This window comes from Schistocerca serialis, chromosome 11, assembly GCF_023864345.2.
Source record: "Schistocerca serialis cubense isolate TAMUIC-IGC-003099 chromosome 11, iqSchSeri2.2, whole genome shotgun sequence".
Taxonomy (NCBI): domain Eukaryota; kingdom Metazoa; phylum Arthropoda; class Insecta; order Orthoptera; family Acrididae; genus Schistocerca; species Schistocerca serialis.
Window position 1 is genome coordinate 195783443 of NC_064648.1, and position 27774 is coordinate 195811216.

Sequence of the window (27774 nt, forward strand, 5' to 3'; positions counted from 1 at the left end):
ATAAATCAATAAATTAAAACTAAGGAAATACACTTTGCTAGTGTTACAAAATATTATAATAACAAAAGATATATTACTTCATACATTAGTTCCAGCTGAATCACTATCCGATGTACTCTAGAACTACACAGGTGTAGGCTCATTGTACTGTGCCATTATTACGAACTATGGGCGTTGCAGCAAAGCCTTCCTTGCGTAGTGTCATATCATGAGAGCACTGCTGCAGAATTATATCATCTACAAGAAGTGTATTGAAATAGGGGTTAGTTGGATTGGTACACTGAGTGGGCTTTGTAATCAACTCCTGAGATACAGGGGGGGGGGGGGGGAGGTTACATACAAATAATTACTCAATATCTACTGAAATTAGTATGCCGGTATGGAAAATGGCATCCACAGTCTTTCACTCACGTCAACAAAGATAAGCAATGTGGCTTGCAATGTTAGAGATGACGTGCTTCTCAGAAGGTCAAGTGTATGTAGCATATCTTACATCGGTCAGACTAGTAGAACAATTGAGAACAGGTTCATTGGCACACCCAACTAAAACAGCTTGGCAAATCAGTTGTTGCTGAGCACTGCCTCTGATATAATCTCAAGATGAAATGCTCTAAGGCCAGTGTCCTCGTGTAAACACAAAGTTTCTGGGACGCTGTAATTAAGGATTCTAGCAATACAAAGAAGTCCAAAAAGTTTAGTAAACTGGGATGGAGATAGCAGTTTAAATAAGGCTGGGCACCTTGCCCACCAGGGGTGGTAAACACTGAAGGCATTTGCATTTCACAGAATATCAGTGCGGTCTCTGAAAAACAAAAGAGGATCACAGTGTGTAACTGGCACTAGGTATCAGTCTCAGCTACGAATAACTGTGTGACGTAGACAGTGTTTCGGTCCAGTTGTAGGCCAGGCAGCAAGTATGCATAGTGACCCAGCTAGCAGCTCCCAAAGGTGACGACTGTGTCTGTTGTTGAAATATCATACAGGAACGTGCATTTCACAACTCAGCTGATCACCTGGAAGCACAGTGTCAAGAGCTTCACTGTCCACGGTGGTGTCGGCCTGCAGTAGTAGTGGGGCAGTGAGGAGGTTGTGGACAGTGGGTGCCAAAAGTCACCAGAGCAGGCATGGAGCAGCTACTGCCACATCTCGTACACTTTCCACCTTCCATAGCATATAGGACTTATATTCATAAATCTTTTTAATAAAATATCGAGTAACAATTCAGCGATAACTTCAGCCTGGGAGAATGTTAGCCACAGATAATGCAGTGTCAACACCACAACCTGCCTTCCTATGTTCTCACCTGGAACTCAAAGAGAAAATTAGTGAAGATCAGCTTCGCACTACCTGTCTTAGTTAAGGCTGTAGATCATGAGAGTGTAAGAAGAGCGCCGATGCTATTACACTGAACGATATAAGGATTGGTTCCAGTGTTTATCACCACATGTTCCCATTGCACACCTGGACATGCACAAAATGTGAACATATATTTTGTTATTTATTATTATTATTTGTCATTGCTGTTGTTGTGGCCTTCAGTCCAGAGACTGGTTTGATGCAGCTCTCCATGCTACTCTAGCCTGTGCAAGACTCTCCATCTCTGAGTAACTACTGCAACGTACATCCTACTGAATCTGCTTACTCTGTTCATGTCTTGGTCTCCCTGTATGATTTTTACAGCCCCCTTCCCTCCCACCACCACTTCCCTCCAGTACAGAATTGGTGATCACCTGGTATCTCAGAATGTCTCCTATCAACCGATTCCTTCTTCTAGTCAGGCTGTGCCCCCCAACTGTATTTAATACCTCCTCATTAGTTACACAATCTAGGCATTAAATTTTCAACATTCTTCTATAGCACCCCATTTCAGAGGCTTCTAGTCTCTTCATGTGTGAACTCTTATCTTCCGAACATACACTGATAAAAATAGCTTCAGAAATGACTTCCTAAAGCTTAAATTGATACTCAATTTTAACATAATTTCTCTTCTTCAGAAACGCCTTACTTGCCATTGCCAGTCTAAATTTTATGTCCTCTCTACTCCAGTCATCCTAAGTTATTTTGCTGCCCAAATAACAAAACTCGTCTACTGTTTCAAGTGTGTCATTTCCTAATTTAATTCCCATAACATAACTTGGTTTAATTAAACTATATCCAATTATCCTTGTTTTGCTTTAGTTGATGTTTATCTTATATCCTCCTCTCAAAACACTGTCCATAATTTTCAACTGCACTTCCAAGGCCTTTGCTGCCTCTGAGGGAATTACACTGTCATTGACAGACCTCAGAATTTTTATTTCTTCTCCTTGAAATTTAATGCCTACTCCAAATATTTCTTAGGTTTCCTTTTCTTCTTGCTCAATGTACAGATTGAATAACATTAGTAATAGGCCTACAACCCTGCCTCACTCACTCAATGACTGCTTTCCTCTGTTCCCTAAACTGTTATAACTTCCACATGGTGTAAATAGCCTCTTGCTCCCTGTATTTTACCCCTACTACCTTCAGGATTTAAGGAGAGCATTCCAGGCACGGCTGTCAAAAGCTTTCTTAAGTCTACAAATACTGTAAATGTAGGGTTGCCTTTCCTTAATTTATCTTCTAAGATAAGTTGTAGGATCACTATTGCCTCATATTTTGCTGCATTTCTCCAGAATCTATAGAAACTTGCCACCAGGTCAGCTTCTACCAGTTCTTCCATTCTTCTGTAAAGAATTTGTTTTAGTATTTTACAACCATGACTTACTAAACTGATAGTCTGCTAATATTCACACACGTCAGCAACTGCTTTCATTCTAATCAATACTAACTTCTTGATTATTCTTAACATTTCTGCATATATCAGTACTTCAATACATTTTTACTGTTCCTAATAATTTATTGAAAAGCTATTGAAACACTGTGTACCTTCCACTTACAAGCAACTATTAATGAAATACAATGTCTCATAAAACGAGATTAACATAAAATCAGCAAAGAATATGCAGAAAACATTCAAATATGGCTCATAATAGTGGAATGAAGCATCACCTGAGAATAAAAGGATGGAAGTATGAAAAAATGCACAGTGTATGGGGTAGTTTAGTAAACGGAAAGAGTAGCGTTCAATTAAAATTCCGTATTGGCAGTAGAAATGTTGGAACACGTGAGGCTATGCTGACCCTATGACTTATCTTAGAGAACAGATTAAGGAAAGGCAAGCTTGTGTTTCACAAAGTTGATTGGAATACTCTCTTTCAAATTCTGAAGGTGGCGGGAGTAAAATACAGGGAGAGAAAGGCTATTTACAATTTGTACAGAAACCAGATGACAGTTATAAGACTCAAGTGGCATGAAAGACAAGCAGTGGTTGGGAAGGGACTGTGACAGGGTTGTAGCCTATCCTCAACGTTATTCAAAAATGGCTCTGAGCACTATGGGACTTAACTGCTGAGCTCATTAGTCCCCTAGAACTTAGAACTACTCACACCAAACTAACCTAAGGACATCACACACATCCATGCCCGAGGCAGGATTCGAACCTGCGACCGTAGCGGTCACGCAGTTCCAGACTGTAGCGCCTAGAACTGCTCGGCCACACTGGCCGGCCCCAATGTTATTCAATCTGTATATTGAGCAAGCAGTAAAGGAAGCAAAAGAAAAATTTGGAGTAGGAATTAAAATCCATGGAGGAGAAATAAAAACTTTGAGGTTTGCCGATGACATTGTAATTCTGTCAGAGACAGCAAAGGACCTGGAAGAGCAGCTGAATGGAATGGACAGTGTCTTGAAAGGATGATATAAGATGAACATCAACAAAAGCAAAACGAGGATAATGGAATGTAGTCGAATTAAATCAGGTGATGCTGAGGGAATTATATTAAGAAATGAGACACCTAAATTAGTAAAGGGGTTGTGCTATTTGGGTAGCAAAATAACTGATGATGGTCGAAGTAGAGAGGATATCAAATCTAGACTGTCAATGGCAAGAAAAGCGTTTCTGAAGAAGACAAATTTGTTAACATTGGGTATAGATTTAAGTGTCAGGAAGTCGTTTCCGAAAGTATTTGTATGGAGTGTAGAAATGTATGGAAGTGAAATGTGGATGATAAGTAATTTAGACAAGAAGAGAATAGACGTTTTCAAAATGTGGTGCTACAGAAGAATGCTCAAGATTAAATGGGTAGATAACATAACTAATGAGGAGGTATTGAACAGAATTGGGGAGAAAAGGAGTTTGTGGCACAACTTGACTAGAAGAAGAGATCGGTTGGTAGGACATGTTCTGAGGCATCAAGGGATCACCAATTTAGTATTGGAGGGCAGTGCGGAGGGTAAAAATCATAGAGGGAGACCAAGAGATGAATACACTAAACAGATTCAGAAGGATGTAGGTTGCAGTAGGTACTGGGAGATGAAGAAGCTTGCACAGGTTAGAGTAGCATGGAGTGCTGCATCAAACCAGTCTCTGGACTGAAGACCACAACAACAACATTGGCAGTTATATCATGATGTCACACGCACACCACACCTGGGATCCACACGTTACACGTATGTACAATACGTATTATCCCCCACATTGCAGCGAGTACTTCTACCTGTACCGCGTGTCGTACCTGTGGGTTGTCGTGCTGGGATTCCTGCTGACACTCGTCGTGGGCGAAGTCGCGTCGTGGGTGGCGGGCGTCACCTGCAAGGGGAACCGCAGCGTGCCGCCGCCAGACCCCGACCTCTTCGTGCCGCCAGTCCGGAGGGCGCTGCTCGCGAGGAGAGGGCACAGGGTGAGTGGCAGTGGTAACAGTGGCAGCACTGTCTCCAGCTGAGCGATGCCCTGACAAGTGATTAGGCAGTCAATTTCAGATATAATCTGTTTGAAGACACATTTAGTATTGGATTAAAAGCTGTTTTAGTGGTGGAGTTGATTATAAAATGTTTCTGAAATAAACCTCTTTCACTTGTATATGAACTATTATGGGAACACAAAAACTTTCGTGATTTGAAATCACATCTTCAGGTGTACAAGACAGGAAATGTACAATGAACATTATGATAAACAGATAGCTATCCTAATAACCTATGGTGATGACAACCAATATGAAATACACATCAGTGAAATGTTTAAACCCTGATACAAAACGGAGTAGGAGTGGACATCTCAAAGTAAAGTACTGTTACCCATAACAAGCGGGATGTCATAATTCAAATTTACAGGTTGAAAACTGAAATATTAAATGTGCACCTACCTACAGTGAAAAGAGCAAAATAACAAAACAAGAAAAGTAAAAGCCCCAGCTAGATACATTGAACGCCCCTGGTTATGAATCCTCACTTCATACTGGGAAGCTGCAGACAGCAATGCTTCAGCCTCCTCAGTGTGCCAGTGTGTTCATGTGTATCATGGAGGGCACAAGCATCACCATGCACATAGCAGGGAAAGCTACAAACATTTTTATGCAATCCAAATATTTTGGGAATATTTGAGGCCTCTGTTACACAGCATAATCATATAAATTATAAAATATGTCAGCAAAAAAATTGTAAAACCAAATAGACCAGAAACAACAAGCCCAGGATCAATAACCTAGCAAATATCACACTACATCTTTGAAAGGCGATCAAAGATAGACAGTATATTGTAACGTCGTAACTCCAGCTGATTGTTAAGGGTATGTTTGGGGTATAACTTTAGACTCTTCCACAGCGTTTAAGATCTGGTCCTTCACTTCTCTGTCTAAGACTTTTGAATTATTGACTACACCTGTTATGGAGTGGCCTGAATCACGTAAGCTGCTACTTAAAGTGGACTTTGAATTTCTCAGACTATCGTGTTCTCGAAACGTAATAGCAGACCCTCTGCCAGTCTGCCACACATACCTGGCAGGACAATTGTCACAACTGATGCAATATATACCAACAGTGTCGTACTTTTCACAGGCCACATACTATTTATTTACAAGTGTTTGACCAAGATTCTGTGGGATAAAGAACACCTGCTTTATCTCTTTTGTCCTTTACTTTATTATTAAACTTAATTTATTTAATTTTATTATTAAATTATAGAGTGTCCTTCTTGACTGCAGACTTATTTAGTCTAGTGGCTTAAATGGCTCTCAAGAGACCAATCTTGGTACTTAGTTTTAAAAAAAAGTCACATGAGCCATTCTGGTATGACCCCACTGGGGCCGATCTGACAACTCAGCTTCTGTGATGTAGCTACACAATATGCTCTATGACTTAATGGGCGCTGAGAGTCAGAAGAATGGCTCCACTATATATGCCGATCATTTGTCAAAGGTCGTCTCGCTCATCAGAGAGATTGAGCGTACAGGAAATGCCGTGTGTCATGCTGGATCACATATAGCAGTGTTGGGGTGACCGAAAAGCTCAATATTTGTGCAAACAAGGCAACTTAAGGTACAAGGAGAACCACCAAGAAACTGATAATAAAATGGGGAGCAAGTAAGAGCCTCACAAATTATATTTAGACATGGCAGAATGTAGTAAGGTACTGTTCCTCCACTTATTGTGATGTCACCCATTACATATACAGGGTATTATAGCATATTGTCACATATACCTATAGGAGCTAATATTGGTCAAAAATGGAATAAAAGATGTGTCCGGAAACCAGTATCTGTTGAGAAATGGCTCAATGTGTTCTCTCATTCCCATCTGTGTGTTACATAGAAATATATGCTACAGGCATGCACTTACCATGCATTCTGATGCATTCTTCAGTGCTACTTCACAGTGAATAAGCATTCTTTCAGATATACGGAGCACCATTTGGATTGTGTTTTGTGCATTGGCCACAAGCTACTGCAACATCTTGACATTGTTGATGGGTCGGGCACACATCAATGTTGTTAAATATCCCCAGAGCCAGAAATCCAACGGATTCAGATTTGGTCAATGAGGGGACCATGGTACTGGACCTCCCCAGTCAATCCATTACCCTTGAACATTGCAGTGAGATACTGTTACACAATCTGTAGAAAATTGGGTGGTGACCTGTCATGCATAAAGCAGTCATCATTCTGTAATGGTAATGTTCTCCATTAGTGCTAATAATTTATTGTACAGAAAACTGATATGCGGCACCTGTTTAACTGTATCGTAAAGTCTACGGCCCTAAGAACCTTTCACTGACAATTCCCAGCCATACATTCATTCTGAAGTGATCCTGATGCCTTATCACTGTGATTGCTCAAGTATTGCATTGGTCCATACATGCATACTGTAGTAATTTACTATGGCATCTCTTGTGAATTCTGCCTCATCTGTAAATAAAATACAGTTTGAGAACTGCAGATTTTCAACAGCTCATGTCATAACAGGTATTGATTTTTGGACATATCAAAATAAGTACTTTCCTTCTATTATTCACCAATACTAACTCGTATAGGAATATATGACACTATATTTAAACACCCTGTATTTAATGTATAGGTTGTTTGTTTTGGTATAGAACAACTAAATAGCTCCAAAAAATGTGAATTGTATGAAAAAATGTTCCAGATAAAAAGTTAATATTTTCAAAGGAGGCATATATCTGTGCTGCCCACTAACTTGTCTCCCCACAATGCAGTGGTCAATTATTTATTTTCAAATGGAAATCTTCATTTTATCGCAGATTTGGAGTCGATGCCAAAAAGTACCTAGGGTTTACCTGAAACTTTCTTTTCATTTGTGGTAGGTGGGGCAGTAATGAACAGATTTCAGATTCTCTGGCTTTTGCAATTAAGAACTGACTCATTTCATTCTACATTGCATTTGTGATAAAAGTGTAAACTTTCCTCTTCTGAACAGTTGTGCTTGTGTTCAAAACTTGATTGCACAGTAAAATTTTTTTGTTTAGACCTCTGAAAATGTGGAAAAGAAGCTACTTTCACTACAACATGGTGTTCTGTTCCCTACAGCACCAGGATGATGGATTTTAGTGAGTCCCCTCAAATCTCAATGTGTTCTTCCACACAATTCTAGTACACACTTAAAATTTTGATCATAAAACTAGAACCAGCTACATCTACATCTACATCTACATCTATACTCCGCGAGCCACCTTACGGTGTGTGGCGGAGGGTACTTATTGTACCACTATCTGATACCCCCTTCCCTGTTCCATTCACGAATTGTGCGTGGGAAGAACGACTGCTTGTAAGTCTCCGTATTTGCTCTAATTTCTCGGATCTTTTCGTTGTGATCATTACGCGAGATATATGTGGGCGGTAGTAATATGTTGCCCATCTCTTCCCGGAATGTGCTCTCTCGTAATTTCGATAATAAACCTCTCCGTATTGCGTAACGCCTTTCTTGAAGTGTCCGCCACTGGAGCTTGTTCAGCATCTCCGTAACGCTCTCGCGCTGACTAAATGTCCCCATGACGAATCGCGCTGCTTTTCGCTGGATCATGTCTATCTCTTCTATTAATCCAACCTGGTAAGGGTCCCATACTGATGAGCAATACTCAAGAATCGGACGAACAAGCGTTTTGTAAGCTACTTCTTTCGTCGATGAGTCACATTTTCTTAGAATTCTTCCTATGAATCTCAACCTGGCGCCTGCTTTTCCCACTATTTGTTTTATGTGATCATTCCACTTCAGATCGCTCCGGATAGTAACTCCTAAGTATTTTACGGTCGTTACCGCTTCCAATGATTTACCACCTATGGCATAATCGTACTGGAATGGATTTCTGCCCCTATGTATGCACATTATATTACATTTATCTACGTTTAGGGAAAGCTGCCAGCTGTCGCACCATGCATTAATCCTCTGCAGGTCCTCCTGGAGTACGTACGAGTCTTCTGATGTTGCTACTTTCTTGTAGACAACTGTGTCATCTGCAAATAGCCTCACGGAGCTACCGATGTTGTCAACTAAGTCATTTATGTATATTGTAAACAATAAAGGTCCTATCACGCTTCCTTGCGGTACTCCCGAAATTACCTCTACATCTGCAGATTTTGAACCGTTAAGAATGACATGTTGTGTTCTTTCTTCTAGGAAATCCTGAATCCAATCACAAACCTGGTCCGATATTCCGTAAGCTCGTATTTTTTTCACTAAACGTAAGTGCGGAACCGTATCAAATGCCTTCCTGAAGTCCAGGAATACGGCATCAATCTGCTCGCCAGTGTCTACGGCACTGTGAATTTCTTGGGCAAATAGGGCGAGCTGAGTTTCACATGATCTCTGTTTGCGGAATCCACGTTGGTTATGATGAAGGAGATTTGTATTATCTAAGAACGTCATAATACGAGAACACAAAACATGTTCCATTATTCTACAACAGATTGACGTAAGGGAAATAGGCCTATAATTATTCGCATCTGATTTATGACCCTTCTTGAAAATGGGAACGACCTGCGCTTTCTTCCAGTCGCTAGGTACTTTACGTTCTTCCAGCGATCTACGATAAATTGCTGATAGAAAGGGGGCAAGTTCTTTAGCATAATCACTGTAGAATCTTAAGGGTATCTCGTCTGCTCCGGATGCTTTTCCGCTACTAAGTGATAGCAGTTGTTTTTCAATTCCGATATCGTTTATTTCAATATTTTCCATTTTGGCGTCCGTGCGACGGCTGAAGTCAGGGACCGTGTTACGATTTTCCGCAGTGAAACAGTTTCGGAACACTGAATTCAGTATTTCTGCCTTTCTTCGGTCGTCCTCTGTTTCGGTGCCATCGTGGTCAACGAGTGACTGAATAGGGGATTTAGATCCGCTTACCGATTTTACATATGACCAAAACTTTTTAGGGTTCTTGTTTAGATTGTTTGCCAATGTTTTATGTTCGAATTCGTTGAATGCTTCTCTCATTGCTCTCTTTACGCTCTTTTTCGTTTCGTTCAGCTTTTCCTTATCAGCTATGATTCGACTACTCTTAAACCTATGATGAAGCTTTCTTTGTTTCCGTAGTACCTTTCGTACATGATTGTTATACCACGGTGGATCTTTCCCCTCGCTTTGGACCTTAGTCGGTACGAACTTATCTAAGGCGTACTGGACGATGTTTCTGAATTTTTTCCATTTTTGTTCCACATCCTCTTCCTCAGAAATGAACGTTTGATGGTGGTCACTCAGATATTCTGCGATTTGTGCCCTATCACTCTTGTTAAGCAAATATATTTTCCTTCCTTTCTTGGCATTTCTTATTACACTTGTAGTCATTGATGCAACCACTGACTTATGATCACTGATACCCTCTTCTACATTCACGGAGTCGAAAAGTTCCGGTCTATTTGTTGCTATGTTTTTTGTGCATTCAGATAGTTGTTAATCAAAATAACTTAATTGCTTAATGTATATATATTTTCTCTACTTTCCTGTCTTTTATGTTACTGTTGAAATTCAACAACTGCATAATTTATTAAAATTAAAATTTAAAACAGTCTTGATTTTAACTACTTTTAAGATCACTGACTATGTTTTCAAAAATCTTATACATAATTTATTGTTCTGTAAAGACAGATTTATATGGATCTGTAAATAGCTGCTGCTACAGAGCAGAGGGCAGTTCGTGCACAATCGTATACAGTCACCGGGCTGGTCAGTCAGTATAAAGTCACTTCTCCAAATTCTCAGTTGTACAATTACTTACAATAGACAAAATATTATTGCTACTTATTAATTTTTTTAAACTCCTTCTGAAAAGCCATTGGCACTGAAATGTGAATTTGTCTCTTTTTTTTTATAAAGCGGTTTCACTGTCGAGTTCTTTAATCATTCAGGAAACTAAACATTCCTAAAAGAAGAATTACAAATTTGGCCAAGTACTGGACCAACATAGGCAGCACAGTGCTTTAGTATTCCGCTAGATAATCCATCGTGTACCTGAGAGTTCTTAGTCTTCACTTATTTACTCAGTGACTGAATCTCCACCTTTCCAGTATCATAGAGGTGTATTTCAGATAGCAGTCTTTGAAAGCCATTTCCTAAGAGAATTAGATAATTACCTGGAGAAACTAAGATTTTATTTAACTTACCCACTATATTCAGAAAGTTACTGTTAACTACTCTACATTGTACTTATTGTTGAAAGTTACTTAAAGTTCACTTATAACTTCCCAGCAACTGACTTATGAAGTAGAAGAAGAAGAAGAAGAAGAAGAAGATGATGATGATTTCAGAGTAACCAAACTAACGGGACTGTAAACTTAAAGAAAGGCAAAACTACACTGTACACAAACAGGCTTCAGTGATAGGCCTGGGTGTAGCTATTCTGGCCTGCTGTGAAGGTATTGTGATGTGGTTGTGCTGCAAATGTCTGCATATCATAGACATTTGCAACCCAACATTTACATTATGCACTGTGTGTTGTTTGGAAACACATTTGTTCCATTTGCTCGCAATTCTTGCTGCCAACATCAGTAATGTCCATTTTAATCTTTCCCCTCAAGCTGGATTTTCAAACAGCTCAGTACTTTCTCAGGTTTCTTTTCTGGCAGTGTTAGCTGTATGTTAACAGTGGTGCAGAGTAGTATGGATCAAGTTGGCCAATATATCTAGTGTGAAGGTTCACTGAATGCAGTGGAAGGAACAATACAGTGATGCTATAATGAAATATTCTCACATGGATGGCAAACCATATCATAATATCTTCATACCACATCAGAAAAGCTACAACCAGTGAACAGTGGAATTCTGTGTCTCTGTGAGTTCAATGTCCTGTTAATTAGATTGCTCTGTAATCATCATCTCCTTGTAAAGTCAATTGCGGGCAGTTACAAGTGAAGTCCAAAAATTTTTCCATGACAATACAATATACAGTATTTAACAATTAGGTCCCGTATATAGCAGCTGAGTCAAATAAAAGCTTAGTTTGCAGCCCAATCCAGATATGAAAAAAAAATTGTGTAAAGAGTCAAACTAGAAGCAATTATTCTGTAAAAAGCCACTGGATAGCATGGATTTCTCATACCAATACGCCCAGAAATATTGCTCAAGAATCTCTACATCACATTTTATTTAGGGCAAAACAGTAGTGGGCCAAATACTGATCCTTGTGGATCTTCATACTTAGTGCATTTCTCACTGTGAATTTGGTTTTATTCCTGTATTATAATTTGTTAATGTGATCTGTTTTCTGTAACTGAGACAAGACTCTGTTCACAATGCAACATTTTATAGTTTCTCTTGTAGAATTAAAAGATCTGTGCATCTGAAGACCTTGGAAAAGTTCCATAAAATATTGACAGTTTAAAGTTTTTCCTATTTGGCTCTAGCACAGTCAGTGGGTGCAGCCAGTATGTATGTGTGTGCAGGGCTCCAACCCGGTGCAGCTGACACGTGTGGCCGGTGACCTGTCCAATGGTGTGGGACCAGCTGCAGACACCAAGAGCCAGGAGGAGCCACTCAATGGCATAGGTGGCCACCACGTCACCCCAATGTGATGTCGACAGAGTACAGTGGGGACTGCTGTGAGCTGAAAGGTGAATCCACATGGCATGTGACCATGAATGTTTGTTTCCTGTACTTGAGGGATCATCATAATTTGACCCAAGATAAACAACAGACCTGGTACTGCCACTTATGGGACCCACATTTGATGTTATACAATTGTCAAGTTTGTTTCGTTCTTGTGTCTAAGCGCACCAGTGCGACCCTCTACTTTCTATTCTGAAGGTTAGATGCCATTTGTAGAAGGCATGATGTCACAGACTGTAGCAAGGTCACAGAGTATACTGACTGGATAATTTTTCTTGTTTACCTGTGCCAGAACTTAATTTGTGAGGTCATGCTCAGCTATATGTGTGTTAGTCCTTTCATCACCACCACCTGGTACCAAATTATACAGGGTGTTAGAAAAAGGTACGGCCAAACTTTCAGGAAACATTCTTCACACACAAATAAAGAAAAGATGTTATGTGGACATGTGTCCGGAAACGCTTAATTTCCATGTTAGAGCTCATTTTAGTTTCGCCAGTATGTACTATACTTCCTCGATTCATCACCAGTTGGCCCAATTGAAGGAAGGTAATCTTGACTTCGGTGCTCGTGTTGACATGCGACTCATTGCTCTACAGTACTAGCATCAAGCACATCAGTACATAACATCGACAGATTAGTGTTCATCATGAACGTGGTTTTGCAGTCAGTGCAATGTTTACAAATGCGGAGTTGGCAGATGCCCATTTGATGTATGGATTAGCACGGGGCAATAGCTGTGGCGCGGTGCATTTGTACCAACACAGATTTCCAGAATGAAGGTGTCCCGACAGGAAGACATTCGAAGCAATTGATCGGCGTCTTAGGGAGCACGGAACATTCCAGCCTACGACTCGCGAGTGGGGAAGACCTAGAACGACGAGGACACCTGCAATGGATGAGGCAATTCTTCGTGCAGTTGATGATAACCCTAATGTCAGCGTCAGAGAAGTTGCTGGTGTACAAGGTAACGTTGACCACGTCACTGTATGGAGAGTGGTATGGGAGAACCAGTTGTTTCCGTACCGTGTACAGCATGTGCACACACTATCAGCAGCCGATTGGCCTCCAGGGGTACACTTTTGCAAATGGTTCATCTGACAATGTGTCGATCCTCATTTCAGTGCAAATGTTCTCTTTACGGATGAGGCTTCATTCCGACGTGATCAAATTGTACATTTTCACAATCGACATGTGTGGGCTGACGAGAATCCGCATGCAATTGTGCAATCACGTCATCAACACAGATTTTCTGTGAATGTTTGGTCAGGCATTGTTGGTGATGTCTCAATTGGGCCCCATGTTCTTCCACCTACGCTCAATGGAGCACGTTATCATGATTTCATACGGGATACTCTACCTGTGCTGCTAGAACATGTGCCTTTACAAGTACGACACAACATGTGGTTCATGCACGATGGAGCTCCTGCACATTTCAGTTGAAGTGTTCGTACGCTTCTCGACAACAGAATCGGTGACCGATGGATTGGTAGAGGCTACCAATTCCGTGGCCTCCATGCTATCCTGACCTCAACCGTCTTGACTTTCATTTATGGGGGCATTTGAAAGCTCTTGTCTACGCAACGCCGGTACTAAATGTTGAGACTCTTCGTGCTCGTATTGTGGATGGCTGTGATACAATACGCCATTCTCCAGGGCTGCATCAGCGCATCAGGGATTCTGTGCGACGGAGGGTGGATGGATGTATCCTCACTAACGGAGGACATTTTGAACATTTCCTGTAACAAAGTGTTTGAAGTCACGCTGATACGTTCTGTTGCTGTGTGTTTCCATTCCATGATTAATGTGATTTGAAGAGAAGTAATAAAATGAGCTCTAACATGGAAAGTAAGCATTTCCGGACACATGTCCACCTAACATATTTTCTTTCTTTGTGTGTGAGGAATGTTTCCTGAAAGTTTGGCCGTACCTTTTTGTAACACCCTGTATAAATATTTTTGTGGATTTGTGGATGTCAGAGCAACACATTTTCTTAAGCAAGCAGCAGATTTCCAACTTTAATAGACAGTTATCCAGTGAAGAATCACAATACTACAACGTAAAAGTCCATGCAAGAAAAATATCAGAGCTATAGGATCTCATGGAAGACCTCATGGAAGAATTACAAAATGTGTGAAAAGAAATATATATACTCTTATATAAATGGTATGCAAATAAATGAATACTTGCTTTCCAAATAGTAATCAGTTACACCACTGAATACCTCAATATTATGAACATTTGTTGCCTGCTTTCATAGAAGGAGCAATAACTCCATACACCAAAATTTCAGAGTTTATTCCTCGAGTCATTACTCTTTCCATTCACTGCAGTATTTTCAAAAATGGCATTCCTGTGATGCAACTTCCTTGGGGGTGACAATCTCCCACCCCCTTGCATCAGTAATTACATAAAGATATCATGCATTGGACAAACCAATAATACCACTTTTTATCCACTGAAATAACGCCTTTCCAGCATTTCCATAGGTTTGATATAATCACGCTGTAGGAATGTCATTTTTAAAATGGTATATTTCTCTGTGTGTAACTATCTCCCTTACCTCACAAAAAAGACTTTGCATTTCAGACATAATACAGACAGAATTGTACGAGGTAATGGAGCAGGATGGAATGTAAATATGTGGTACAGTGGGCTGTGTCTTCTGCTGTGCACTTCATAATGAACTTCAGAATTAAATGAAATGTGTAATAAGTGTAATCAGTAGAGATGAAATCAGTGGTGGTAGGAGGGAGGTCTCGAAAGTTCTCTGCCTCATACTGAAAAACGTGCATTTATGTTTCCAGAATGTTTTTCAACATAATCTTCTTTAACATTAACATATTTCATCCAGTGAAATTTCGTCTTTGTAGTGTACCATTGGAAGGGCTGCAAGGCACTCTTCCACAGCTGGAGTTGCTTCTGTGTTAGGTGAAAAATGCTGATGAACAAGAGCAACTTTGAATTTTAAGAGGAAATGGAAGTCTGAGTGAAACATGCCAGGGGAATAGGCTGAACTTTCATCCAACACTTTACAGTGCATATCAAAAAGTAAATTATGTCAAGGTTGTCTATTTACTGCCATTAGGGAAACTCCATGATACACTGTCACTGCAAAGAAACTTCTAAACAAACAAAGATTACTGCATAACAGGCGTAAAACAAATAGTAGGGCTATAGATAGGTGCTGAATGAAATGCATTTGGCTGTCAAGAGATCAATTACTGATGCCTTCAATGACTACCATAGCAGAATATTGTGAAAATGACATTTCACAAAAACCAAAGAAATTCTGTTCCTATGTAAAGGCTGTTAATGCACAAAGTTAGCGTCCAGCCCTAGTGAATGAGACAGGAACTGAAATTGAGGGTAGCAGAGCAAAACCTGAAATGCTTAACTACATTTTCAAATTTACTTTGCAAAGGAAAACCCAGGAGAATTGCTCAACTTTAGTCCTTGTACCACTGAAAAGATGAATCAAAGAAGTATTAGTGTCAGTGGTGTTAAGAAATAGCTGAGATTGTTAAAACTGAACAAAGCTGCAGGCCCGATTGAATCCCTGTCAGAGTCTATACTGAATTTGTGGCTGAGTCAGCCCATCTCATAACTGTAATCTCTCATAGATCCCTTAAACAAAAAACTGTGTCAAGTTCTCCGAAAAAGGTATAGGTCACACCTATCTACAAGAAAGGTAGTAGAAGTGATCCACAAAACTGTCATCTAATATCCTTGACATCAATTTGTTGTAGAATCTTAGAACATTTTCTGAGCTCAAACAATATGATGTACATTGAATAGAATGACCTCCTCAATGCCAGACAGCATGGTTTTCAAACCAAACTTTCACATTTCTCCCATGACATATTGAAAGCTTTGGATCAAGGCAACCAGGTGGATGTTATGTTTCTTGTTTTCTGAAACGGATTTGACTTAGAACCACAGCTTTGCTTATTGTCAAAAGTATGATCATATGAGGTATCAAGTGATATTTGTGACTGGATTGAGGACTTTTTGGTAAGAAGGATGCAGCATGCTATCTTGGATGGAGAGTCATTGTCAGATGCAGAAGTCATTTTAGCTGTTGTGATGCAAGTAGTGTTCTTGTTGTATGTTAATGACCTTGCAGATAGTATTAATAGTAAAATCAGGATTTTCACAGATGATGCAGTTATCTATAATGAAGTACTATCTGAAAGAAAGTGGGATAAATATTTTATAAATATTCAGTTAGATCTTGTTAAGATTTCAGTGTGGTGCAGAGATTGGCAACTTTCTCTAAATGTTCAAAAATGTAAAATTTTGCACTCAACAAAATGAAAAAATGCAGTATCCTATGACTATAACATCAATGAGCCACAGTTTGGATTATCCAGCTCATACAAATAACTGGTTGTAATGCTTTGTAGGGATATGAAATGGGATGTTCACTCAGGCTCAGTTGTGGGTAGTTGCTGCTGTTAGACTGTGCTTCATTGGTAGAATACTGTGGAAGTGCATTCAGTCTACAAAGGAGATTGCTTACAAATCACTTGTGCGGCTCGTTCAAGAATATTGCTCAAGGGTGGGACCCATACCAGACAGGACTAACAGGAGATATTGAACGTACATTCTGACAGCTATTGAACTATATGAAATAAAATCATCATCAAATTCTGAATGGCTTGCGTTAGGATGTTCAAACTACACGGTTGGCTGCAGGGCATGATGGGAATTGGTATGTGAATTCACACATGCCTTTCACCATTTGCATGCGAAAATGTCACAGCACAGTGTGCCTGAGTGTATAGTGCTTGTAAAGGCCTACCATACGAGCAATAGCACCCCAACTGTGGTCCGAAGGAAATAGTTCAAGCTGAAGACAACTGGTCCAAGTGTGCTAACAATCAACAATTTGATTTGCAAGTTTGAGAGAATGGGTAGTGTCGTGAGGACAGTGTCAGCAATATTGGTCATCCAAAAAGGTTGAAAACTTCAAGAATATGCATGCTGTGTTTCAAACCGGCCACAGGAAATTGATGAGATGAGCTGCACAACAGGTGGGAACCAACCGGAGATACTGCGACAAATTGTTGTTGAAACATGCGTCTATTCCCGTACAAAATTCAAACCCGTCAGCCGTTTAGCCCCAAGGGTATGGAACAGTGGTTGTGTTTCATCAGCACTATTGCACACAGAAGTGACAAACAGGACTTTGATCTGAATATTGTTCGGTTTAACGGAAAAGTGCATTTTCATTTAGACGAGTCCGTCAACAAGCAAAATTGGTGCATTTGGGGGGACTGAGAATCTGCATTTCATTATCGAGACGTCTCTTCACCTTCAGTGGGTGTCTGTGTGGTGTGCAATGTCCAGTCATGGAATAATCGGTGCTATCTCTCTTACTGGCACAGTAACTTCTTAATAGTATGTGAATGTTTTGTAAGACAATTTTGTCCCCATTATCTAAAGTGACCCTTATTTGTACAATAAGTGGTTCATGCAAGACAGAACTTAACCCCACGAAAGCAGGAGTGTGTTTAATGCCCTGGAGGAGCACTTTGGGGACCCCATTCTGGCTCTGGAGTACCCAGAGGCCACTGGCACAAGCCACATTCCCCTCATCCAGATTCTCTGGATCTGAAAACATGTGACTGCATTTTGTGGGGCTATATTAAAGACAAGGTATACACAATAACCCCAAAACCATTGCCGAGCTGGAAAACGCCATTTCGGAGGTCATCGACAGCATCAATGTTCAGACAATTCAACAAGTCGTGTACAATTTCGCTATTCATCTGTGCCACATCATTGCCAATGTTGGCAGATATATCAAACGTGTCATAACCTAAATCCAAATATCTGTAGTGACATTTACATGTTGAATAAAGTGTATGCATGCCATAGTTTGTAACTAATTTAACTTTTTTTCATATAGTTCAATAGTTGTCACCCTGTATACAGAGCAGGGCAGCTCAAATAATCACAGGTTTGTTTAATCCGTGGAAGATTGTCAGATAGATACTGAAGGACCTGAACTGGAAGACTCTCAAAGATAGGTGTAAAGTATCCCCAGAATGTCTACTGACAGAGTTTCAAGAAGCAGCTTTAAATGATTACTCTAGGGATATACTACAATTCCAAATGTATAACTCACACAGGGACTGTGAGGATAAGATTAGAATAATTACTGCATGGACAGAGGCATTCAATCATTCTTCCCGCCCTCCGAACATGAACGGAACAGGAAGAAAGCCTAATAACTGGTACAATGTTATGTATCCTCTGCCACGCACCTCACAGTGGATTGCAGAATATGGATGTAGATGTAGATATGAATTTCAATTATGTATGACTCAATATAGCGAAAATAGTACCAAATATGCAACATATCTTCTCATTGTAAAAGAGACTGAGATTACGTTGTTATCAGCCTTATTTCTGCAGCAAAGCTCTACAATTTCCCCCCCCCCCTCCCTGCAGATACTCCCCCCCAACAATTCATTGCTGCCTCAGGATTAAGTCCTCTCAATCAAACTACTCTTTCTGTCAAGTTGAACAATAAATTTCTTTTTTTTCCATAATTTGGTTCTGTACCTCCACATTAGTCTACCCATCTAATCTTCAGAATTCTCCCATAGCACCATGTTTCTTCCCAGAAGTCCATATTGTTGACATTTGACTTCTATACAGGGCTGCAATTAAGAAAGATACTTTCAGAAGAGACTCCTTAACACTTAAATTTGTATTTGATGTTAATAAATTTCTCTTTTTTGTGAATAATTACCTTCCTATTTGCATTTTACATCCTCTCTACTTTGGTCATTGTCATTTATTTTGCTGTCCATATAGCAAAACTCATCTGTAGCTTTCAGTGTCTCATTTCCTAATAAAATAGCCCTGCCCCCTCCTTATTTAATTAGGCTACATTCCACTAGCCTTGCTTTACTTTTGTTGGTGTTCACCTTGTAACCTCTTCTGAAGGCGTTATCCATTCCATTCGACTGATTCCCGCAGTCCTTTGCTGTCTCTGATACAATTATGATGTTATCAATAAACTTCGATTTTTTGTCTGCTCCCTAAATTATAATTCCCTGTCCAAAATTGTCTGGTTTCCTTTTCTATTGCTCAATGTACAAACTGAGTAACTTGGGATATAGGCTAAAACCTGGTCTCATTCCTTTTGTGTCCTTCAGTTCTTCTCTCTGCAGTCTAGTTTGCTACAACCCTGACTCTTTCTTCTCATGCTTTTTAATTCCTATACCTGTACTCTGGTTTCTTTACAGACTGTAAGCTTGTGCACCATGAATTTTATTCCTGCTATCTTAGCAACTTCAAAGAGGAGATTCTCCTCTGATTTGGCTTGTATGATTCTTTCCATTCTTCTATAATTTGCTAGAAGTTTGCAGTCATGAATTATTAAACTTATGGTTCAGTATTATCACACCTGTCATTTGCCTTCACACCTGTCACTTGCCTTTTTTGAAATAGAAGTTATAAAATTTTTCTTGATGTTTGTGGGTATTTCACCTGTAACACATGTCTTGAACACCAGGCAGCATAGTTTTGTCATGGCTGACTCTTCCAAGGAGCTCAGTATTTCTGGGGGAATTTCATCTATTTCCAAGTGCTTTGTTTTCACTTACATCTTTCAATGCTCTGTCAGACTCTTCTCACAATGTCATATCTCCCATATCATGTTCATCTACTGCCTCTGTATATTTCTTCCACATTTCAGCCTTCCTTTCTTTGCTAAATATGAGTTTGCCCTCTGAGCTTTTCCAAAGGTTTCTTTAATTTCCCTTTACACAGCATCTATGTTTCCCACAACCACGTAAACTGAATGTTTGAAATCCAGTGTGTGTGACTGTTTGTTTTCCCTGTTATTGTGTTGCAGGTGCTGATCTGCAGGTTCCCAGCCTGAGACATTCCAGCCTTCTCTACAGAGGCTGCAACAACTTAGTCTATTTATTTTCTAGTTTTGTAAAAAAGGAAAAAAATGTAAACACTCAGTATTCCTCAGTTTGTAATAGCTGTGCTTTTTATTCTCAGTTCTCTTCTGTTCAGCTGAATTGCTGCAAATAATGAAGCACTGCAAAATCAGTTTTATAGGTGCATGAAGTCTCGACAGAAGCAGCCAAAGAGAGTGGGAGAGATTATATGAGACAGCAAAATGTTGCTGAAGTTAACTGGTGATGCAATACTGCGCAGTGTAGAAACTTTCACAAATGTAACATTTCAGTGGACTTGTTAAATATGGGCAATTGCTTACCTGGTAAACTGTGAGCAAAAGTATGACAATAATTATTACAATATTGGAAAAAGTTCTGACCAGGAAATCAATAATCGTGTGATGAAGATCAATACTACAGGAGGGTGGAGGCATTGGATGGTGTAAAGATGGCTGAATAATATTGTTGAATGGCATAGAAAAGATGCCTCCAAAATAAAACTAGTTGCCTATAAAAGGTCACAGATACAAACCAATCACAAAATTTGCACATGTACATTTTCCATCATATTTGCTGCACTGTAATTATTTTTCTAGAGCACATTGCACTTTAGAAGAATCTGTCTTGTCTTGTGTGTATGGGTTCCTAGCCAAAGTAAATTTTTTGAAGGTTAAAACCATTTTGCCATTTCAGCTTTAAAATTTTTTTAAATATGAATGTTTCTTTATTTCATCATTCACTCAACCACTGTCAGCTGATTTTTGGCACCTGTAGTAAATTGAGTAATTCGAAATCAAGCTGCATCTGTACTTCACTCTTTTGAATAATGCATCAGTTTAAATAGAACTCAATACAACACACTGCATTGCTATCTGCACCATTTCCACCACAGCTGAACTTATACAAACACATATTGCATAATTGGCAAAGAAATCAACAAATATGGTATTTATAATGTGGGTTCAACTTGTACAGTGTAAAAAGAATTTAGTGGTAAACATGTTTTTCATCCATTCATTCACCCATTTTGTTCTGGCTCCACATTAGGGGTATGGAGTGAGTTAAAGTATTCATTAAAAGGTGTGGGTAGAGACATGAAATTTGTTGAACATTAGCTGTTGTGTTATCCCTGCTTTTTTCAAGTCATCTTTACTGTCATGACAAGTTCCATTGTCTGTATTCTAGCTTTACTGCTGGTTTTGTACAGCTCCACAACTTACCTGGTTAATGTGGTTGACTGCATTCTTTTAATATCCCGTAGAAGTTTAGTGCATATTTTTACAAGTGAAGAAATACTGATCTAATTTAGAATCTCCTTGTTTGCTCCTTCATCCATCCTTTTTTTAACAAAATAATTTGTCATTACTTTCTTCTCTTCTATATTTCCTCAGTGCCTCTTTGCCCATTTTAAATACTTTGTCAGTGGGCTACGCTACATCCATTATGTTTTCAAAACTAGTTCCTAGAACAATTTATCCAAATATTTGACTCAAGAAACACTTAATTGTTTTGTATTTAGTTTCCAGAATTTTGTTTAGCAGAATGTAGTTGGACAAGAGCAACATTATTATTTTTTAAAGGAAATTACTGATCATCTTATCATACTACTAGCTGCTGTTTTTATCTAATAGTTTTGTGTAAATTTGCACAGAACAGTGTCAGCTGCCTACAGAACATTAAAGTTAAAGCACAGTTTAACATATATGGTCATGATATTCATTGCTGTGGGAACTGTTACCATCTGCAAGCTGGAACAACACTAGTGCACATTGCAGCGAGAAAGCCTGCAGGATTATTGCTTTTGACATTTTACTGTAATGTCTGTGTGGTTTCACCTTCAGCTGCATCTGTGGAGGCATATGTAGTACATTAAATAATGCAGGTATTGTGTTCCAAACAGCTTTCCTACATTACATATTCTGTGATTTGATTGGAACTGTAATGAAAAGAGTTAACATCATTGAGTAGATACTCAACATGGGTGTCTTTCTGCAAAAAGTCAGTTCTTCTGCTGTTTACTAGTACTTTTTGTTCTTAAGACCCTAACCCAAAACATCTCTCAAGTATGTAACAAGAAACATGTCTACTAAAGCTTGTAATATTGTTATCACATATCCCCACATTAGCTGACAAAAATTAAGTGAATAGTCAACTGTTTCATATTATGAGTAGATGCAATACTATTGAGAACTTACAGTATTCAAAATGAATACAAAACATATGTGCAGTCATTTAGTAAGAATCTTGAAATGATTTAATATTGTGACATCAATCACGATGTTCATGAGTATAAATGAAAGATTGCAGAAAATGCAAACAAAAGCAATTCAGAGAACTTTTTCACACTCAATGCACATCTTCCTATTGCATTCCATGAATGTTGGCTGAGCACGATTGATGCACTTATGAGACCACCAGTTCTTTTTTTATGCTGGGTACTTTATACACATCTTCTTCTTTTCCCTTCTATCATTTGGTATGCCTCTAAGGTGTCATCAAACAAATTCTCCTGTGTTTGAGATTTAATAGGCATTTGCACCAAAATTCGATTTCTGCTTTTAGTAGAACCATTCCTCTTTCCAAAATATTATGCTGAGCTGTTTTTCTTGCTGTAACAGACTGAATGTTTCTGCTTGAAATTATCTTTGCCATAAAATTACTGTGTTTGCTGTGAGTAATTAGCTGTGGTACAATTCAAACAGGCTCTCCTTCCAGTAAAGCAACGTCTTCACCGTTCCACTCCTGTTTTATGGTGACCATCAGCTACTACAAAGTCAGAATCGATACTAGAATCATCAAAAATGTTATTGTTTTTCCCATTTTCCACTTCATCTTCTTTGGTTCAACTGCAGACCCCTTAGTCTTCTTAGAAAGTTGCTGCATGCTGAAGCTAAAAATAGCATAAATTCACACATACAATAAAATGCTATAAAATAAGAATATCCAAAATATCAACTGAAAGCAAAATATGTATTGACTAGAAACATGCAGTGTGTTGGACCCACCTAATTATTACACATAATGTGAAACGTGGTCACACAGGCACTCAATTTTGCACTAATTTCGAAATGATATGTCTTATTGCTAGGCTGACAAAGTCAAGCTCATTGTTGAATGTTGCCACATGTTTTAGAATGAATGTTTAAAATGAATGATGGGTCTGAGAGACCATTGGTTTGGGTTAAGGGTTAAAAAAAAAACATGCTTCAGCAAATATCTGTAGGCTATAAGGGAACTATAAACAAACTATTCTGTAACGGACTGTTTTATACCTCCCAAGGCCCTTAGGAAACTAAAGAAAGACAAATGTGGTCTCACCCACTCTTCCTTCTTTTTATTTCTTAGTTAGTGCTAATTTTTACGGCAGTACATGAAGTTCCCTATTGTAAAAACTGTTAGAAACCAACATAAATGATACTTTTTGCACTAGTCTGATACCATATTTGTAAACGTAGCTTTCTGTTGGCTTGGAATGCTGCTGTTGCAATATATAACAAAAATGAGTCGGAATGTCATGACTGTATGTGTTAGACCCTAGTTAAACCTGACTAATTATCAGTGTTAGGGCATTTAAAACTCCATTGTTCTGATAACCTGTAAGTGTGATGGTACCACTGCACCTTAGTTTTGAATATTTGGAGATTTCCAGTTCTCTACCTGATGTCTGTTGGCAACATTCCAATAACATTTTCACCAGAACATAAAACTCAGTCCCAAACCCCAGTCAGGAATCATAGTCTACATGAAAAGCATTTTTACTTCTAGTATTTTGGCTGTTTGTCTTAAATTCATTATTATTTACCTCAGATAAGACAAAAGAGTGAACATATGTTTATCTGTTGATGTTGGTTTTTCCACTTTACTCAATATTCTCACTATAGACTAAGTACTTTTTTGACCTCTGCTTCTCTGCGATAGAGCCTCAATTGGTAGTGAGTGTGCTTTGTGGATGTTTCCTAGAGTGGCTGCTTCTGCCTGGTGATCCATGACTCATATCAGCCCGCATTGCTGCAGGCTCTCCACTATGATGGGATTTACCGTACACAGTATGTGAATTAATGAATGAGTGAAGATTATGCCATAGGCCAACACTGAGTGAAAATGTGCGAGGTACACTGTTACCAAGCACTCAAATTCCACAGACTGTGTTCATTTTTTACCGCAAAACACAGTAAGTTTTGGACACAAATTGTGTTCTAAGAATTCTGGCTGTGATGAAAAACAGTGACAACATTGCATTGCAGACTGAAGTACAGAGCTGCAAAAATTAGCCACAAAGTTTACTACTTTACCTGTGTGTGCATCCACTGCCTAAAACCTCTTCCGAATCCTATGTAGTTTTCTTTTTGTATTCCACTAGTTATATAATCCATCCAAAACTGTCGTCACATCACATTCTGGAAAATGTGGCAAAGGGACCAACAGCATCCAAATAAATGTCAGACCGATTTATTTCTTAATGTTAAGTATTGCATCATCCTCCACAATTTGGCACCATCGCCATCACGTTCCGCATATCGTTATCCCTCGGCCGGACATCTTTCAATATATAGCCCCTTTGTCTTTCATTAAAGTTGCATCCTGTCTCTAAGTCTCTGGTAATCTGTCCACTAGTTAATACTGTCTTCAGTTCCCACTGAGTGGATATAGGATTTGCAGGGGGTACACTGATTGCACCAACACTGAAATAGGTGTGGGTTACAAAACTATCCCCAGTCAAAAATAAACTTTTTAAAGACAGTGGTAAAACCTGCTCAGCACACAGTTAATGCTTTCATGGCCAGTTGTCTTAGTTGCTAACGAATCTTCCAACTTGTGTGGTTAATGTTTTAGGTCTCGCATTTTGTCCAGAGCTGTGTTTTGACATCTTCAGAGATGCTCCTGGTGCCACTTTGTTTTGCCGAATGAAGAGTTAGGCATTGGAAAGAAATGTAAATACAAATATTTCATATACAGTGATGAAATGTTGTCCACAGCTATATAGAGAAGCCATCAAAGTACATAAATATCTGGATGATTATAACAGAAAAGAAGCCATGAGACTTAGTGGTATGTGGATTGATAAAAATATTTAATAATGAACATACAGCACTGGAATTGTCACAGATCATAGCCCTCTAGACAACACAACTATTCAATATAGTTGCCATGCATTTATACACATTTGCACCATCACTGAACCCAGGCATCAAAACCAATTTGGGGAAAAACAAAATCACACTTTTGCTTCTTAACCTATTTTTGTCACCATGTCTGTCACTGTGAATCACTTCAACAACACATCCTCAATTGACATCTGTGACATATGTTGGCACAGCAGTATCTGTTTCTCTGTAACCCAACTCTTTCACGCAGTACCACACACAGCTGATGTCGACTGCAGCATCACCGCACGCTTGGTTCATGGATGACATAAAATCACCTTAAAACAGTGGATCAAAAAGAAAAATACTGAACCCCTATTCCAAACTGGCTTTGATGCATGTTTTAAACAATGGCATAGATGCACTGTCACAATTTTAAATACCAGTGTTATGCAGGGACACTTTGGTCAATGATCTGTACTAATTCTGCTGTTCTTTGTCCACTATTAATTTCTTGATGAACAGTAGCTGCAAAGAATCAATAGTTAAGTTTCATCTTTGCTGGATGTCTGTCAATCACATTAAAACACGTACCATGCCCACTTTTCACAATATTCGTGTCACATGACTGACCTGAGTCTCAGCAAGACATGGCAGAATCAGAAGCAGCTGTGGAGATATCTGACTCTGCTCTATATGACATGTCAGGGCCAAAAATATTTGTGGACCATGAAAGTGCAACCCCAAAGATTTGCCAGCAATTAAAATCTTCTCAATCTGACTGTCTGCTGTCTCGTCTCCATTACATTTTGTATGTTACTTCCTAATCCTTCTAGCAATGTGCCTTTGGCATCTCAAGTAATGTAATTTGTGTCCTAACAAAAATGAATATTCTAATAAAATACAGTCCTCAGTGATGAATGTCTTGTCAGAAAATCACGCTTGGAACATATCAAGTTCCTAGAAAAACAAAAATTACATTAGAAATGCAGAAAACTCTGCCATTTATGTTGCCTCCCAACTAGTGTTGTCAGACTCACTCACTACCAACTTTGGTTGATTTTCTGCTTGTCCCAGAGCTTAAAAATGAACATAAACAGTCTCGACTGCAAAAAACTTTATTTCTGTAGTTATCGGTTTCTGTCAGTTACTGACCACCTTCAGACCACATATAATGCTGACAGGTGTTGGCAGAGAACAGAGCAGGCATTACGAACTGCATTAATGTCAACAGCGGAGTTTTGTGGAGTCCATACCACCTACCATCAGATAGTAACGGAAGGAAACTAGCAACCTCAAAAATAACGGTTTTTGTGGTCGAGACTGTTTATGTACATTTTAAAGTACTAAGGAAAACTACTGTTCAAGAAAAATGTTCTCAAAAATTACTGTCCCAAAGCTATCACTGTTTTGAAGTTTTGGGTTGAGAAAGGAGAGATGAATTTGAGGTGGGCTTCTGACTTAATAATTTCGATCTCTTTCTGGTAAACTGTTGAAGAGATTTCATTTTGTTTCAGAGTGCAATAGATCTCGAAGATATGCCTAGCAGTTCTGGCACATACTGTAGCTGCATACATTCTCAATATTTTGTGGTTGTCACGTTTTTTCACTGGACATGTGAAAGGCTGAGCAACAGCTTCCTCCCACACGTAGGACTACTCTATATTACAGATACTGAAGGGTACCGTATATTGTATAGAGGAAGTAATGACTGTGTCCTAGTCATTTGGTACTATGACAACTAGATTCTTCACAAAGGAAATTAATGAGAAATCCTGATTTGGGGGAAAAATGGCCTCTGTTGGGTTGAAGGTAAGCTATGATGGTCAGGTAGTGAAACAATGAGTGACTTTGAGCTCATGCTAGCTTTCTCACAAAAATAACCTGTGTCAGATGACAGAAACTCTTTCTGCCATAAACTTTTTGGAGACAGGATTTTTTTAACCATTTAACTGTGGATTAGAGATGTAACTGGGTGATGAAAATTTTGCGTTTCGGCTGTGGCTACTGTGATACTGGTTTTCTCAGATGTACTTAATGTGGGTCATCTTCAAGGATCTTAGGGACACATTTAAACATGAAAACCCTTCTTTTAATGGCAGAAAATGAGATGAGTCCCTACTTGAGTGTACTGTGCATGAGTCTGTTTCGAATTAATTAATTCTCAAGGAAAAAATTAAAAAATGGAATATTAAGTTTCATAAATACTGTCACGAATACTGGCAACTTACCCGCTTTTAGCAGTTATTTAAGACTGTCATTACTCTCCGCTATTGCCCCTGACCATCAGTCCTCACTTTCATTCTTCATCACCATCCATTTGACACCCACTACTAAATAAAAGCTGCCTCTTCACT

General features: G+C 39.1%; 2 protein-coding genes across 3 annotated transcripts in view; both read left to right on the forward strand.

Annotated features, from left to right (window-relative positions):
* The window catches only part of LOC126426755 (putative sodium-dependent multivitamin transporter), a 450643-nt gene extending 429764 nt beyond the window's left edge, over positions 1-20879 (forward strand). For both annotated transcript variants that reach the window (XM_050088744.1, XM_050088743.1), the window contains exons 3-5: positions 4565-4760; positions 12243-12410; positions 20279-20879. In XM_050088744.1, the coding sequence (XP_049944701.1) occupies positions 4565-4760; positions 12243-12371 (325 nt within the window). In that variant the 3' untranslated portion in view covers positions 12372-12410; positions 20279-20879. The remainder of the gene's footprint in view (positions 1-4564; positions 4761-12242; positions 12411-20278) is intronic.
* Positions 1-27774, forward strand: part of LOC126426649 (putative sodium-dependent multivitamin transporter) — a 504370-nt gene that overhangs the window by 434787 nt on the left and 41809 nt on the right. The window lies entirely within an intron of this gene.